Source organism: Nesoenas mayeri (assembly GCF_963082525.1).
Source record: "Nesoenas mayeri genome assembly, chromosome: Z".
Classification (NCBI taxonomy): Eukaryota; Metazoa; Chordata; class Aves; order Columbiformes; family Columbidae; genus Nesoenas; species Nesoenas mayeri.
The window spans coordinates 60440763-60458308 of NC_137542.1; the positions used below are offsets into that span (position 1 = coordinate 60440763).

At 39.6% G+C, this 17546-nt stretch overlaps 1 protein-coding gene across 1 annotated transcript in view; it reads left to right on the forward strand.

The window, feature by feature from the left end:
- The window catches only part of MAST4 (microtubule associated serine/threonine kinase family member 4), a gene marked incomplete at its 5' end in the record, with an annotated part of 306989 nt that overhangs the window by 46768 nt on the left and 242675 nt on the right, over positions 1 to 17546 (forward strand). Inside the window, one exon of the mRNA XM_080362738.1 lies at positions 15181 to 15334. Coding sequence (XP_080218864.1) covers positions 15181 to 15334 — 154 coding nt within the window. The remainder of the gene's footprint in view (positions 1 to 15180; positions 15335 to 17546) is intronic.

Sequence of the window (17546 nt, forward strand, 5' to 3'; positions counted from 1 at the left end):
TGTTATGTCTTCTAGAGACTTCAGATTTCTATAAACTGACAAATTTTTAAAACAGAGAGGGGCAGCATCTTTGCCTCCTAATAGCTATAGTTTGTTTTCAGCTTTTGAAGTGGTAAAAATATTTCTGTATTTTGGGACTATGAGTGTGGAATTAGTCTAGTCCCCATAATAACTGGGCACAGATAAAAGGACTATGTGTGATTTAAACTTTTCAACATTGAATTGGACAGGTTTGTTTTGTTTTGTTTTGTTTTGTTTTTCTCAAAAGATGCAGGGTCCCATTATTTTGAACAAGAAGACATAACTCTGAGAATACAGGATGTGGTATGTTGCTCACTTGAAGTGAGGGCACCAAGGTGATTTACAAGTCAATTAAAACGTGTACAGTCTATGCCGCCTTACACATATGGGGAACCCTAGCAGACCGTGATAACGGGGGGCGTGTGTGTGTGTGTGCTTATCCTGCTTTTGACAGCATTCCCCTTTCACTAGCAGAAAGAGAAAAAAAGTAGAAATAAGACTCTTAACACAGTGTGAAAACATCATTGGTAGAATTGTACTTTACTTTTTATTACGTGAGGCTACTTTAGCAAAATATTATTGGAAAACCCTTCTACTTCGGAGGTTACTGCCATGTTGCAGACATTGTCGTTCTTCTGTGCTAGTTTCTACACTCTCGATGTTTTAATGAAACTTACATTGAATTGCTTATGAGATTTGTGGTGACATCAAAGTAATCAACTGCTACAACTTAGTATACGACTAATGCTTGTAATTTAGAGATTTCTAAGTCATACTGAACTTCTAAGAAAGTGTGTATGAATCTCTGAGGTGGTATGATCTAAAAATAAAGCTGTAAAAGCCATACAAGTAAATCTTCTTTTGCCATTAATTTTAGGTTTTCTGTACTAAGCTGAAGAAACTAGTGCAGCTTTCAACTGTTTGTAAAGACAAACACAATTGTTGTTTTGATTTTGATGCTTTTTATGTGGCTGTCAGTTTGGTGCCCTTCTACACATACACACTGATGTCTGTTCTTTCAGATACAATGTGTGATACATGCTGCTATCATTTCCATGCCTAAGAGGACTTAATGTATGGGTTTTTTTTTTTTTAAACCTAAGCAGGGATCTTTCCTTTTCCCACTCATCAGTGTTGTTGTTAAATAGGTACCCATTTAAGTGGAAAAGCCTGGATAAAAAACCAGAGTGAATGAAGATAAGTGTACTTAATAATTGTAGATTTTGCAATGAGGCTATTTAGAAGGTAGGGTCATTTACTTGCTTAGATTACCCGAAGAATTAAATAGAGGGGTGGAGTATTTAAATTCACCCCTCTTCACCTTCCTGGTTACATTCTCACATGGTCTTCATGGTTGTTCATAAGCGTAATACTTCTTGAAGTCTTTAGGCTGAAGCCAATTAATGTTAAATAAACACTTCTGGTAATGATAGACTTGGGTAAATTGTCTGAGACTGACAAATGGCAGCTGACAGAAGATTTGAAATGCAGTGGAGGCACTTAAAATTATGAATGTGGTTCTTAGTTATTGTCCGTAACTACAAATCTCTGCCAAATGCAGGTTGGATTGTGCTCCCTCCTTCCCCAGGTATGCTTGCCCTCCTGATATTTTTTTGCTAATTGTGTTGTTGGGACTAAAGGAGAAGCATCCCAATCTCTGAATTCTGTGTTAGACATCCAGGGTAAAATTGTAAAGCCATCAAATGCCTTATACTAGTTCACTTTCAAAACAGTTCAGGAAAAGGGTTTTTCATGGCAGCTATTGTTCGATAACTGCGTGTTGCATCTTTTTCAGCACTGAACGGGAAGAAAGAGATCAAAAAGCCCTTGTCTGCAAGGTCTCTTGTGGCGAGGCTGCATTATTTAAAAACTTAGGAGTGTGTTAAAGGCAAACTCAGGGAAAACCTGCATTTTCTGGAACTGTATATGCTGCTTGTTAAGGTTAATTAAAAAATAGGAGGAAATACACTTACAGGTAATTATTACTAATTTGTGCTCAGGAACAAACATGCACATCACTGTATATTGATTAGATAAAGCATTTCTTTTCTAAATCAGATTGTAAATTAACAATGCAACCCCTTCACATAAATAATCTTGCTTTCATCTTGCATTGATTTATGGATCAACTTCAGCTCCATTACATGCTGAGAATCTTTTACTCCAAGCTCATTACATCATGGGTTTCTCTCTTTTGTTTTGTACCTGCCTTGCATAAATGTGTTGTGATTCGCTTTGATACAGTATTCCTAATGAAAGTGATGCTGGATTTGATGCTTTATATGGTGAAATGGATCATTTATTATTTTAACGGTCTAAATAACTAATAAACTGAGAATAATTTTTTCCTTATTGTATGTAAAGATTGTCTCCTGTTCTTAAAATTGAGGTACTTGTGAGTTATTGTAGGTGGAGTGCCTGGTTACACTTAACAGTGCTTGGTAGTGCTTATTAGAAAGCTGCATTAAAAATGTGTTTTCTATTAGTTGGAGGAATAAGTTAATGAGTAGGAATTCTGTAAGTCGCTAGGTAGGTCCCTCAAACACTGCATTGTGGTCAAGAAGCTCTTGCTGCACATGGAGCAGCAGTTGTTCGGAGTGGCTTGTTACGGGGATCTCGTCAGTGGAACAAGGAATGTTTCACCTTGCATTTTTATTTTTAATTTCACTGTAACTGAGGGAAAACTGAGACCTAATTGAGCATGGATGGAGCAGATAGACCTGAATAAACAATTAGTTTTCTGAGGCCTCCAATGTGCTAGAATAAATGAAACCTTTATAGGTAGTCTAGGAGCTCATTGGTGAATGTGAATGGAAATAGATTTTATAAAGAGCTAAACTGCTTTCACTTCATTAGTATTCATGGTGTAACACCCACCCCACCCCCCTCTTTCCAGAGATATATGTTCTCCTCTGAATTATTTTTTTCATGAGACGAATGATGATGCTGTCAACAGCTGATGAAGATGAATAGGTCTCTTTCTTATGTATTTCATTTTTTTTTTCAATTGAAAGTGACTTTGAAGGTTAGTTTTACTAAATTTTCATCCTCCTAGTTAAAGAGCAACAAAAAAATGTTTCTTAAAAATCTTTGTATGAGCAGCAGCATTAGCAATGTTTGAAGTGTGCATGTAGATGCCTGCACACACATAGAGTATAAATATATATTTCCATGCATTTGTCATTACTTTCTTGTGCTGTAAAAAGGATCATTAAAATTATTAAGGGTGAAAATTCTGCCTGTGGTGTCTAGAAATATCTAAGTTCTTTACTGTTTGTGGTGTAGCTGATTTTTCCTTTCATTGAGAAATTAAAGAAATACTCAGTGTGGCTAGTTTGATGTTTTTTCTCTACAGCAGAGCATAGTGCTTAGCATTGCTAATGCTACTAATAGCTCTTCATATGATAGGAGGAAAATGGATACAGCCATAGAATATTAAGGAACAAAATTCTGCCAAAAAAGAGGTTTTATAAAAGGGAAAGTAAGAAAATAGTAGTTTGGGTCATATAACTTTTTTTAGTGATGAACAATATTGATAACTGTTGTTTAAAGTTGACGTTTGGTTCCTAGGGTTTCATCTGGAAACTTGGTTGTTTGTTCTCTTCCACATCTTAGAAGGAGATAAATCAGTGCAAACAAAACACCCCCTCTGAAGTGTGTGCTTTGTGTTAGGAAGATGTGATTTTTGCAGCGTGCTCTGCCACGCCATGTGAAGTCGTGCCTGTGAGGGGACTGAGCAGGGGTCAGCCACCTCTGCTTCTCAGTGTCCACTGGCCTGTGGGAGGGAGCAGCATTGTGCAAGCCCTTGTGCCAGCATCTACACCTTAAACCCGCAGTGTCTCATCATTCCTGAAATTTTGTGTGTACGGTTGTTCAACGTTGCAAGCATGTAGGTTTCCAGTTGTTGTTCTTTTGCCCCAGCAAAGGTGCTTCCCAGACCCTGGCAGCTGCCCACCAGGATTGGGAAATGGGTTGTGTCCTGATTTCCTCCCTGACCGAAGCAGGAGTGTTTGAGCAGCATTTGCTGTCTTTTTCTGGCTACCTCCTGGCTGTTCACTGAATCTTTTGCAGCAGGCAGATGTGGCAGTAGTCACCGACAGCAAATTTCAACACTGCAAGCCACTTTTCCTGCCAAGATGGTCAGCAGGACAGGGACAGGAAGGGAGTATTCTTCCTGCTACATAGTGGTGGCATGCACCACTGCACATCTGGGCAGTGAAGGGTGGGTTTTCTTTTTTTGTCTTCTTTTGTCAGATCCCTTTTAAAGCTGTGGAAGCAAAGATGAGATGTGAGTGTGCTTCCTGAGGCTCAGGCAGTGCTCAGAGGAGCTGTAAACCTACAGAAAGGGGAATTTCTTTCTGGAGGGTGCACTCAGAGCAGAGCTGAGTGTCTTGGACAGATCCTTGAACCCTACTCTCTGTTTTCCTCTCTTTATTTTTTATTAAATTGTCAAACTTCCTTACAGAATCCACTATGTTGACTCCAGTCCCTCTGCGTCGTTACTAGTAGGGCTGGCCTGTTGAGCTACTGCAGCTTCACCCTGGCTAGCAGCCTGTGTGCAATGCTTTGTCTTCTCTTGCTTTTTGAGAGCGTTGGCAGTTTTCTCTAGGTTGAGGCTGAAGTCATTATTTTTTATTTTGGTCAGAAGCAAAGGCATTTGTACGTGGTGTGCATTTCTGAGAAGATACCTGTATAACTGTCAGGTTAAAAAGAATGTCTTGATGCTACCAGCAAGTGAAGTGCCCGATGTGATCCCCTTTAACCACAGGTTGAGCTACGTGTACATATGGGGTATTTCAAAAAGATGGACTTGATTTCAAAGCAGTATGCCTCAAAATTGGGTCCTTTTTGAAACACCCTGTGTATTTATTTAGAACTATGTTCTGTTTTTTTTTTTTTTGCTCTTGTCGTAGGGCCTTACAAGAGGTGTGAAGACCCTACTTTTTATTAATCTTTCTTAATGGTCAATTAATCTTTTCCTTAGTGTTCATTAAAGCCAGGTGAGTAAATCCAAGGAGGCTTAGGGCAGGCTGAGTTGTTGGAAACGGTGTCTGTCTTCAGTACAAATAACTGTTGCTTCCTTCCCTGGAAAGAGAGCAGTCTGTCTGTCCATCTGTGTGTGCAGAGCTGTTATACAGGAGGCTTTCAGGAACTGAAGGACTCAATTGTAGTGTAACAAAACTGTTCCATCCTAACCAGGGTAAAGTAATAATTGGCTCAGACAGCAGTGTGCGTGCATATTTACAGGCCACTAACTGGCCTTGTAGCATACTGTGAAGGCTGCACTTCATTTTCTGTGCAATCATGTGTAAATATGTTTGTGAAAAAGCATTGGATGCAAGCTGATATTTTTTTTAACATAGATACAGCTGGTTCTTCATATTTCTCTGAGTTGTATTTCTATATTTTTAACTGACCAGAGGTCAGATTTGTTTTCAAGAAAAATACAACTGTTTTAAAGTCAATTTGCATTTCGGAGTGAGTGTGAAGAAGATAGCAAAATAATGGGGATAAGTGTCTATTGATCCTTAGCAAAATTCTTAAAATATTTCTGTACTACCTAGGATATGATAGATAAGGACATGCTGTAGAAAAGCATCATGAACCTTTTTTGCTGATTCTGTTTTTTCATACATCATCATATATTCAGCAAAATAAACGAGACAATTTTGAACAGTGACTTTAGTTTTAAGCATTGCGTTTGTGTGTATGTGTAGGATGTAAAATCAGTAAATAAAATGGTTAAAAGTGGTGCTTTGTGAACAGCAGAGGTTTACAATAGGTTTCTCCTGTTTACCTTGGTAAGGACATAATTGCAGTGTCAGCTTCAGCTTGTATTCGTATGTAAACTGAGAGTTGCCATATGAATGATTAACAAATAATTATCTTACTGTAAGCAAGACCCGTTTTGCCTCTGAGCCTTGTCCTTCAACGAGGAGCTTAGGACCTCACTTACTTGCTGTCTGTGCAGTAGTGGATGGGCTGGTGTCACTATCCTAATTGAGGAAGGTGGGGGTCATGGAGGGAAGTGAGATAGTCCAAGGCTTGAAGTCTAGAACGGGAATGACACATACCATTCAGCTCGAGAACTAGCAAGGTCTCTCAGCCCAGACTGAGGGAGATCCTTCCCATGGTGGGACAGGTAGAAAGGCAATACTGAATTTAAGAAATCTTGCTGCTTGGCCTATGGTGGCAGGTAGTGGGGAAAAAAAGTATCTGCTTGTTTTTGAGGAAGTATGATAGGAAACGTGGGCAAGAAATGGGATCTTTCCTAGTCCAGTGAAGTCCATGTGACCTGGTGAGACTTCCTCTGTATCTTTTTCCCTTCATTATCCGTTGCATCTTGGAAGTGGTGCTAGTTTTTGGAAAAGTGTTCCCTTTTATTTCTTATCGGAATTAGGTTATTTGTGATCCTCTGTTCTGCAAAGCAGAGGCTGCTCTAAGAGATATGAATATTCAGAATAATTGCACAGTTCTCTAAACCGTACTCAAAATTAAAGTGGGTTAATATTGCTTGTGGGCAAAGGGAATGCAGAATATTCCAACCATCAATTGATTTAATTGGAACTGCTAATGATCTCATTCAGCTCTTGGGTTTGATGCAGTTTCCTTGAGACTCCTGTGTATCCTGAGATTGCATCCCCAAGCAGAATCCTTCAAAATTTGGTGTTGTGACCAAAAGCAGCAGAGCTGCTCCTCACAGGTACGAGTTACTGCAGGATATCTGCTGGAAATTTGTTCACACCTCTGCTTGTGAAGGTACTGTAAGACAGTCCCCTTGGGTGTCTACACTGCCCCATTGTAGCATTTCCTCTTGAAGTCTGATTTGATTCTTATCAAGTACTGGGAGTAACTGAAGTGCACTATGTTGACAATGAAAAGGCTTTTTAAAATACATTAATGTCAAAAGGCATACTACATGCCCATTCTTTGATGAGCATGGTCATCTTATTAACAGGGCCACAGACAAAACTGAGATGTTTAATGCTTTCTTCCTCTTGGTCTTCAACACCGATGATGGACTTGGAAGAGGGCTGGAGAGGTCCTGGATGACTGAAAGCTGGCAAACGTTGTCCCAACCTACAAGAAGGGCAGCAGGATGACCCTGGCAACTACAGGCCTGTCAGCCTCACTTCGCACCTGGCAAAATTATGGAGAAGGTTGTTCTGGAAGTTACTGAAAAACACTTAGTGAGTTTGCTGATAACACAAAATTGGGAGGAGCTGTTGACACTCTCGAGGGCAGAGAGGCCCTGCAGAGGGATCTGGACAATTTGGAGAACTGGGCAATCACCAACCACATAAAATTTAACAAGGGCAAGCGCCAGGTTTTGCATCTGGGACATGGCAACCCTGGCTGTACATACAGTCTGGGGAGTGAGATTCTGGACAGCAGCTCTGTGGAGAGGAATCTGGGAGTTCTGGTCTACAGCAAGTTGACCATGAGCCAACAGTGTGTCCTGGCAGCCAGGAGGGCAACCGTGTCCTGGGTGCATCCAGCACAGCATTGCCAGCCAGGCAGGGAGGTGATTGTCCCACTTTGCTCTGCACTGATGCGGTCTCACCTGGAGCTCTGTGTGCAGGTCTGGGTAACACAGGATAAAAAGGATATAAAGCTGCTGGAGAGTGTCCAGAAGAGGCCTATGGAGCTGGTGAAGAGTTTAGAGAGGATGCCACACTAGGAGTGGCTAAAGTCACCGGGTTTGTTAAGCCTGGAGAAGAGGAGGCTGAGAGGAGACCTCATTGTGGCTACAGCTACAGCTTCCTCACAAGGGGAGGAAGGAGGGTCAAGTGCCAAACTCTTCTCTTTAGCGACCAATGACAGAACTGAGGGAATGTCAGGAAGATGTGCTAGGGGAGGTTTATGTTGGACATTAGGAAAAGGTTCTTCCCCCAGAGGGCGATGGACACTGGAACAGGCTCCCCAGGGAGGTGTCACAGCCCCAAGCCTGAAAGTGTTCAAGAAGAGACTTCCAGTCTTCCAATGTTCTCAGACCCATAGTGTGAACTGTGGATTGTCCTGTGCAGGGACAGGAGTTGGACTCCATGATCTTTGTGGATCTCTTTCAGTTTAGGATATTCTATGATTTTATGATTGGCTAAAATGGCTTTTTAAAGAAATTCTAAGATGCCTTTGGCTTTTAGAAGATACGATCCTATCTGTTAATAAGATCATATTCACTGTTGCTCCCTGTGTCAATGCAGCTAATCAAAACTCATCTGTCTGTGCCAAATTTAATTAGACTTGGAGAGAGTATTTAAGTGATAAGAACATCTTCCCCATGGCCAACTGAAGTTGGTGAAGTTTGCTTCAAACAAAAGTGCTTTGCTGGGCTGTTATGTTTCAGCATCTGTGCTTAAAATGCTTGCAAAGGAGCCAGGTAGAGAGGCAAGGTGCTGTGAGGAACCCAGTATAAATCATGTGACGAAACATAAATTTATGATCCTGTTCAGCTACAAAGCCACAATTGCTGTTGAACTAGTGGTGGGTCCTAACTGGCCTCAGATGCATGGTTCCTTGTGATACTGTTTGTGTCTGGTGATGCAGGAGACAGGAGGGGCTTGTTAGGCTGGTGAAGCCATGCTCCTCTTAAACATTTAGCTTTATAAAGATGAGAGGTTTTGATGAACAATTTAATATATTTTCACCACCAGGTGGGCTCCCGTACTTTTGTTTGTATGGGACTGGAGCATGATGCTTTCCATTCTTGCTTCTTCGAAACATCTGGATTGGTGTGGTGCGATTTGGCATATTTTATGACAACATACTTATCAGTAAAATTTTATATTGGGACTTCTGGTTGATAATGAAAAAAAAAACCTAAGCAGTAAAAGTATGCTGGGTATTTTCTGCTTTCTCTGTACTGTATGTGAGAGTTTTCAGGTGAAATATCTCTTCTGGATTGGTGCCTGACTGAGGGAGGCTTAAAATGGGTGACAACGCACAGCCTTTTTATGGAAACTTCAGCGTTTAATGTGCATATACAACATGACCTGAGGTAGAGTGGGGCTGTGCAGCATTCAGGAGGGATAAATTAAAATGCTTAATAGAACATCTTTGTTCATATTTTAAAGACTGAATACTTGACCTGTATTTCCCAGTTTATATGGGAAGTAGGAATATTGCCTATGGAGCAATTAGAGGAGGTTGGGGGTGAAGTATTTTGGACAGTAAAACTATAGTGGATGTTTCAAGAAAAGGTGGAGCTGAGCAGATGAGTTCAGTTCTCATTTCAATTTAATTTTTATTGGAAAAAAAGTCCCATGTTGCAACAAATCTCAGCAGCTCAGAATAGCTTATTTTCCTTATCCAGGTGTTATCAGTGTGATTGCGTTATCTTAGCTTCATTCACCTTCTTGTACAATGGATTTCCTTTCCTGAAATCCATTATTTTCTTTCTGACTGTCCCATACCTCATTATGTACTTGGGCCAAATTGTACTTCTAAATTCACTGCCAGGTCTTATTTTGAACTGGTTGTCATGTCCTTAATTTTAATAAGGGCATGTGGGCTGATGTACTTGATGTTGCTACTTGATGGTATAATTATCCAGCAGAAAATTCATTCTAGCTGTAGAATAAGTAGATGATACTAGACAGCTGGATTTAATGCTACTGAGGTTTTTAAAAAAATGAAGTTAATCCTTTCTGAGTAGGTGAGCTGTTAAGAGTCCATGGCTAGTACACTGTGAGAATAATTTTCTTTAGAGAAATGTAGCAGATTCTATTCACACAGAAAATGAATAGCATCACAATATGAAAAAAAAAAAAAATTGAGGACAAATTGATTCAGTCTTGATTCCCTGGAGGAAAGCCCTGTATAACTGGAGGAGACTGTCACTCAAATTCCATCCATGTTTCTATAGGATCTTTAAATCTGTGTGTACAAGTCTCTGGTAAGGGTATTTTGATGATTCTGTTCTGTGGTAATTTTTAAGCCATTCTCCTGTAATGATACTGTCTGTTCATTTTTGTAGGGTACATGGGAGGTTAGGGAATAGGGTTTTGTGAAAGCTATTATCTCCTAAATTTTACAGGGCTTCTGTAGAAATTCATCATACCTAGAACACAGACAGATTTTTTTTTTTTTTTTAAATGATATGTATGGAAAAATGGATTGGAAGAAATTAATTTTGTGAAACAGTATATTCTGCATAGCTTGGAGTTTGCCATGTGTTTTCTGTCTTTCAAAGTGCCTTTGTCAGAAAGGAATTATTCAGTATTTAATGTTGGGGGAGGGAGCGCTTTTACATAAGTTAACTATCCATGCATTGTGAATATTAACAGCAGAGACTGGTGGTGAGATGCGTACTGATTAAAAGTCGCTCTCTAAGCAGCCTGTACACACTCAATGGCTAACTTAACTCCCTTTGTACTATAGACACAGGACAATCAAGTATCCTTGTTTTCATAGACATTGTCTTAGCTGTTATGGGCCTTTGAAGTAGTGACTTCTTGACGTAACTTCTCAAATTATTTTATTTGCTGCCCTGCAATTCCCTAGACAAGTGGAAAAACTGCCCTCCTTTGTCCCATTGCTCCTTAAGTTACTAACATTTATTTACAAAGGGTTTGGAGAGAAGTGTGTGTTTGCATCCTGAGTGCAGTAATGAGTGTGCAGAGCGTGTGATAGCCGAAACCTCAAAGTATAACAAAGTCTGTTTGTTGGAAACTGCCTTCAGGGATACAGCTATTGTATTTTTTGCAACTTGCTGTCAGGCAAGTTTCGCTGGAAAAAAAGGTGCAACTGATCAAACCCTGGTTCTCCTGTTGTGCTTGTATGCCATCCAACATTGATACATGTCCGTTCAGCTAGTAAGCATGAAGTAAATACCAATAAAGTGGTGATCATTGCTGGGCAAAACTATTTGATGTGCTGACTAGAAGCAGCTTCAGTAAAATTATTTCAGATATCTCTGGTAGAATTTCAATGACCATCATTCCTCAAGATACTTGCTTTGATGTTGTCTTGCAGACAGCAATATCCCATCTGTAGCTGGTAAGATACACAACCTGAACTTTCATAGTGCTCAGGTTTCCAGGAGGTCTTTCAAATAAATATTAACAAGTTTGAATAGGTCTTGTTATTACTTATTTACTGAAATAAAATCACCTATTTATTTAAATCTATTTATTATCATACTCCTGCTACTGAACAATTGCAGTATCATTTTGGCTGAATTAACTACTTTGTGTGATTTGAGTATGTGCCATGTTATACCTTGTCAGAATCATCTGTGTGTTCCAAGTAATCAGGACCTAATAAAATGTTCTCTGTTGGTTTCACTTACTTCAACTTGAATGTGGTGCTTGGAAGGAGAGGAAGGCTGTTTTTTTTGAGGACAGAAAGCTTCTTCATCCGCTTTTGCTTCAACTAAGGTCTGAATGGGGGCTAGAAAGCCCCTCTGGGTCAAATTGGTTCATCTAGCTGTCTGTCTTTTTGAGAGCAGCACAAGAAGTTATTCAGGAGAAGCTTGCAGGCCTGGGTACTCTCTGTAGTCCATTTTCCTCACATTTCCCCAGCATCCAGAGTTACGTCAAGGATGTTAAAGGGTATGTCCTTGTCCGCTCTTCTCAGTCTACTACAACAGCAGGTGCAGTGTACAGACTCCTTTCAAATACACACTGTACATGCTATAGATCTTATTTTGCCCTTTGGGAGCAAAAATGAATGTTCAGGTAGCTTCCAGAAATGCTTTGTTATATAGGTATAATTGTTTCTGTAAAGCAGGTGTTGGCCATCAATATGAAAATGTTAAGTCTTGTATTTCCATATTGTTATTTGCAGTGCTAGGCCATATAATGTCTTTCGGTATAGTTGCTTCAGGTGATGAGATATGGTTGTCCACATCCAGCTGAAACTCGTTTAACAGATCTAAGTGTTGTCTGCTATACTGACTGTTCGTATGTTAAAATGAACTTCTGCCCCCAAGGAACACTTAGTGAAACCTAATTTTACTGTCATATTTTGGTCCTTAATTTGGCATATACAAGACTGCAAACTTTTGTTTTGTTATCTGCGTGTAATAGAATAATGTTCATCAGAATCTGAGTTTCACCCGGTTGTGTTTAAAAATGTAAAACTTCAGAAATTTCATTTCACTCCCATGTTTCTCATGTCAGAGGATTGCATATAGAGTTTCAAATTGAGGACATGTTGAAAAGTGTTGGTGGGAAGGATGTCTCCTCTCTTCTCCCCTTTCTGTTCCTCCCCAGTTCTGTTCCCAAGAACCTCCACATGTAGGACCTCAGGCATGGCCAGTTCATGTGGGGTCAAAATTACTTCCTCCTGGCTGGTAGCTTCTGTCCCACTGGCCAAGACCCAGTCCCTGGCTGAATGGGCTATGCTTCTCTATTTCCATGCAATTTCTCGATGTTTATATTGTTGAGAACTTGTGTGCTCTAAGCTGGTGCTGGCATTGTATCAAACAGAAATTTTTGTTGTGGTAGAGTCACTTAGCAACAAGGAGGTACCTTTGCAAGAGAATACTGGCATGGCATTGCTGCTAAAACAATGAGCTAGTGAGGGTTAATATTTAAACAGTCTTAGCTTTCAAAAATCATACTTTTCTGAAGCTGCCAGTTCGGACATTGGAAAAGCATCTTAAATATGAATTAAGGACCTGGGTGATACTCTGCTGCGCTGTACTATAGCCCCATCTTAAAGTTTCTTCTGAAACCATGAAAGCTGTGGAAAAGGAGCACAGCTTAATTTGAAATAATGAATCTTGTAATCAGACTGCCTGTCATGGAATGTGCAAGTCTGTTCACTGCGGGAGTGACTTGAGCAGCTGTAAAGGTTATATACCTGGTTATAAAGTGAAACGGTGACAGGATGGAAGACACTAATTCTGTTTTGTTGACTTAAGTGCTAATGTGCAGGGAGCTTAGTGCATTTTTTGTTTGTTTTTCTTGTTTAAAGTTTCAATAACCTTTATTCCAGAAAAGAGATGTGGTTCACTACTTTGAAGGTGTCAACCTGTTTTAAGAAAGTGCGTGATTTTTTGCCAATTACTCACCTAAGGCCTTGATTGGATCACGTTGTCAGATGCATGGAGTCATTCGGAGTGCAGCATTGAGCAGTCGTTGCCATCCATCAGTCAGTGTGCAGTTTGAGTATTTGCTTAAAGACTTATGTGAAAGAATCTCAAAATAATGAGTTTAGAAGCCACTTGTCAGTCATTTTCTTTTTAAATGATTTGAAATTCATCTTCTGAGGTATCTTAGCACTTGGAAATAGAAATATTTGTGATATGCCTGTGTTTGTAAAAGGTAAATGGTAACAAAGGTTAATTAAATATTCTTTGTGACCACAAACCCTCCCTGCTTAGGAAGTTGCTAAAGGCATGGCTGCAAGTTCATCAGTTATCTCAGTATCTGTTGTGAACATGAATGAGTCTTAATATGCTAAAGGAGTGGATTCAGAAACCACTGTGTTTCTTGATGCTTTAATGTGTATATCTGCAAATACTTCCAATAACCTGAAGACTCAATTTAAAAACAAAAAGAAAAAAAACAAAATGAAGGAAAGAAACTACCCCCAGTACAAAAGAAACTCAGAATATGGGCTTTGAAATGCTTTGTGGGGCATAGAGTACTTTGCTGTGGGATTACCTGTAAGCAAAAATGGGCTTCGCCATACATCTTCATTGGTGACTATGGTGACCTTTTCTCTTTCCTTTCAGTGGACAGAGAAGATGAAGCAGCTGGGTATGGAGGTGATATGTAGATTGTCTGGCTGATAAATCTCAGTACATGAACTGTAAAAAAGTAAAATGCTTTGATATGCTTTGTTTCCTAAAAAATTGTGGTAAGAATCAGGATTTAAATGTTACAGAAAAAAATATTTGAGTTGGTTTGCAAAAAGGTGACACTATGCAACTGTACCAGTTTAAGGAGAAGGATGCTTGGAAAACTCTTTTTACTTTGTTTACTCACATCCTTGCTTTTTCTTGCTTTGCCTGTATTTGATCCCCCCCTTTTTTTTTTCGTGCATTTAATCAAATATTGAGACATTAAATGTGTTGTCAAAACCAGAGGGCTGAAATATTGTGTATGAATGATGACAGAAACAGAATTTGAAGAATGAGGATTTGTATTTATGTTTATTTCAAAGTCAGTGTAAATTAATGCATTTTATAAACAGGATAATTTATTTTATTTTATTTTTTGCACTGGCTTTGATAAATCTATTTGTCAGTGTTTCCTTAGTCTGGGCATTTTATTGGTAGTACAGTGCCATCTAGTGACTGCTCACATGCAGCTGGGAAGAAATTGCCAAGGATAAATGTTGGTCAGAGAAGATTGCTTAGGTTGCAAGGTCAGATGGTTCACAGCTGCAAAAAGACTACTTTACAGAAGGTCCAGTAAGCTGAAGTCTGATCCATAGAATCATAGAATAGTTTGGGTTGGAAGGGACCTTCAAAGCTCATCTAGTCCAACCCCCCTGCAATGAGCAGGAACATCTTCAACTAGATCATGTTGCTCAGAGCCCCGTCCGGCCTGGCCTGGAATGTCCCCAGGGATGGGGCATCAACCACCTCTCTGGGCAACCTAGGCCAGTGTGTCACCACCCTCATTGTAAAAAATTTCTTCTTCATGTCTATGCTGAATCTCCTGTCTTTAATACCATTACCCCTTGTCCTGTTGCAACAGGCCCTGCTAAAAAGTCTGTCCCCATCTTTCTTATCTGCCCCTTTTAAGTATTTAAAGACCACAATAAGGTCTCCCTGCAGCCTTCTCTTCTCCAGGCTGAACAACCCCAACCCTCTCATCCTGTCCTCACAACAGAGCTGTTCCAGCCTCTGGTCATTTTTGTGGCCTCCTCTGGCCCCTCTCCAACAGGTCCTTGTCTTTCTTGTACTGAGCCCTTGTACCTGGTGATGGTACCACTGCAGAAAATACTTCTGGTGCAAGAATGTGGTTGGAGGTAGTGTGAGCTGTATAAGACGAAGATGTCTTTATTACACAGCCAGCCATAAATTTGGCACTTGTAAAATTTTCAGTTAGCAGTTTAATTACCCTAATATCTTTGAAAACACTTTTTTTTGTTTGTTTCCAAATGCTGTCATAATGTTCAGGTCAAGGTAACTTAATTTTTATTTTCAATGAAGGTAAGCATTTAAACAGTACATGTACATAATTTTTTCTCTCTTTACAGCTCGATCACATATTGTCCCCCCCACCTATGCCTTTTCGAAAATCCAGCAGTCCTGAAGTCTCTTCTGGCCCTGGAAAGTCTTCTAAATTTAAGAGGCAGCTGAGTGAAGATGGGAGACAGCTCAGAAGAGGAAGCCTTGGAGGAGCTCTGACTGGTGAGTTTGGGTGTGTGTGATGTCACCTGGAAGTTTAGTGGCTGTGGAGCTGATGGCACCTTGACCTCGGTGTCTGCCTTGTGGCCAGACTTTGTGGGAGGTGTGAGCTCCATCTGGAGCTTCCATAAAGTCTCTACCACATGGGTTCCCTGATGGTTAGTGGGCTGAGCTCATGTTTGAGGCTCTGTCCCCGTTGGATGCTGCTAGGTGGCCAAGCACAGCCTGGAAATTAGTAATTTCTTGAAATTTTCAGGAATGTCATTTATCTTGCTGACTCAGTTTGGTAGCTTACGGGTGGTTTGAGATGTGCTCACGTGGGATCACATACATCTTGTTTCCTCAAGGAGCTGAAGTGCACACATGCGCCTTTTAGACTGGATTTCATTTTTTAAAAAAGGTCAGTTTGGCCTCATTTATGTGGTGGAGTCCTCCCAGGAGGGGAGGGGCATTACTGGCTGGCCACTGGCTGTGGATGCAACTTCTCTGTGGAGCCATGCAGAAGTAGCAGGATGCTTGAGGAGGGCCCAGGCCCTCTCTGCCCTGATACATTCCGTGGAAGATGCCAGATTTTTAAAGTCACTTGAATTTGGCAATTAAATATATTCCTGAAATGTGCAGTTTCTAACAGTTTGAAGAAGTTGCCGTGAAGATCAGGATATTAAGTACGTGATGAGAGAGACAATAGACTTCACTGAATTTAGTGGAAAGGATAAATTTGAGACTCAACATCTTGTTTCATCTGTTCAAGTGATGTCAATATCAAAATCAAACGGGTGCAGTTTGAGTTGGAGAAAGTTTAAAAGGCATTTTGAGATGTGACTACCTTCTTTCTCTAAATTCTATACCTTGTTCAGAGGTATTTCTGCTTGGGTATGAAAAATTGTGCCACAGTCGATAGAGCTGACTCTTCTGCCATAAGTGTCTGGAAGTGCTTTTAAAGCATTTGCTTTTCTCACTTCCTTCCCACCCCTCTCCTTGTCGTTATGCTGGAAGAAGCTTCAAGAAGCTATTGCAATACATCTTTGTTTGTAACCAGTAGCTTGGCATTGCCTACAACACTTCTAATGAGTGACCAATATTTTTATTTTTTTTTACCTAATTAGCTTAAAAAATTAAGTTGCCTCATACTGTTAGTGAAGGAAAGACAAATGCTACTAGAGGAATTTCTGTCACATTAGCACATAATTGTTGCTGTGATTTTTAGTGTCACTAGGGTAAGATTTGCCATTTCCCTTGCAACTTCATTTTTATCAGGAGTTGTATTATGGAGATTTCAGAAACAAATACGAGTATTTGTGATTTGTATGGGCTTTTGTGAAAGATAAGTGACTTAGAGCAGTCTGAAGTGCCGATTTCGCTTATCATACCAGTGAACTCTGGCTTCTCTGGAGTGTTGCTACTCTACAAACATGAAGTGTAGACTAAACTAGTGTTATACTGAAACTAAAAATTGACAGCATACTACTTATTATTTCAGTAGGAGTTGGTGTGGGTTTTTAATTTTGTTTTTGTTTAACTTTAAACTAGGGCGTTAGTCTTTAAAAACTGAACTTTCCCGTTTAAGCTTTCCAGATAAAGAGGGAGAAGGCAGCCTAATCAAAAACAAACAAAGCAAATGTGCTCTGCTGCTGTAGTCTCTGGCCTTTATCTCTAGGCCTGAATTACTGCTTGAGGTCTTTATAAAGGGAAATGTATATGCTTTTTGTCAGCTTGCAATATCTTGTGCAGGGTTTCATGTCAGAATTTGGGAATATAGCGTGTAAGGATGTTAAACTGCTTTATTACTAATGCACTTTAAATGAACCTGAATACCCTAAGGCTTTGGTATCTTAAAATAGTTTAATTATCTTAACAGTTTCGTGATACTGATTAAATTAATCCAAGTCATTCTGATGACAGAAGATTCTTAATATTCTTTTGGGATTGTTCAAAAAACTGATTTTAAAGAAAATTCTGCAGGTAGAGAACTATTTCCTAGAATTGTTTCAAATGCTCAGTAACCTGAAGTTAATCCTTTCAGTGTTACTTTGGACTTGTATTTACCTTCCTTTTTTTTTTTTTTTTTTTACACAGTTAAGGTGTGTGTGGATTTTATTTATTGTTTTTTAATTTATCATTTTTTAAAATTTTCCATTCTTTAGTGCATTATAGTGGCTCACTGTTTTGGTTTGAAACTCGAAGAATTACAATATCATTTATTAAAAAAAAAGTA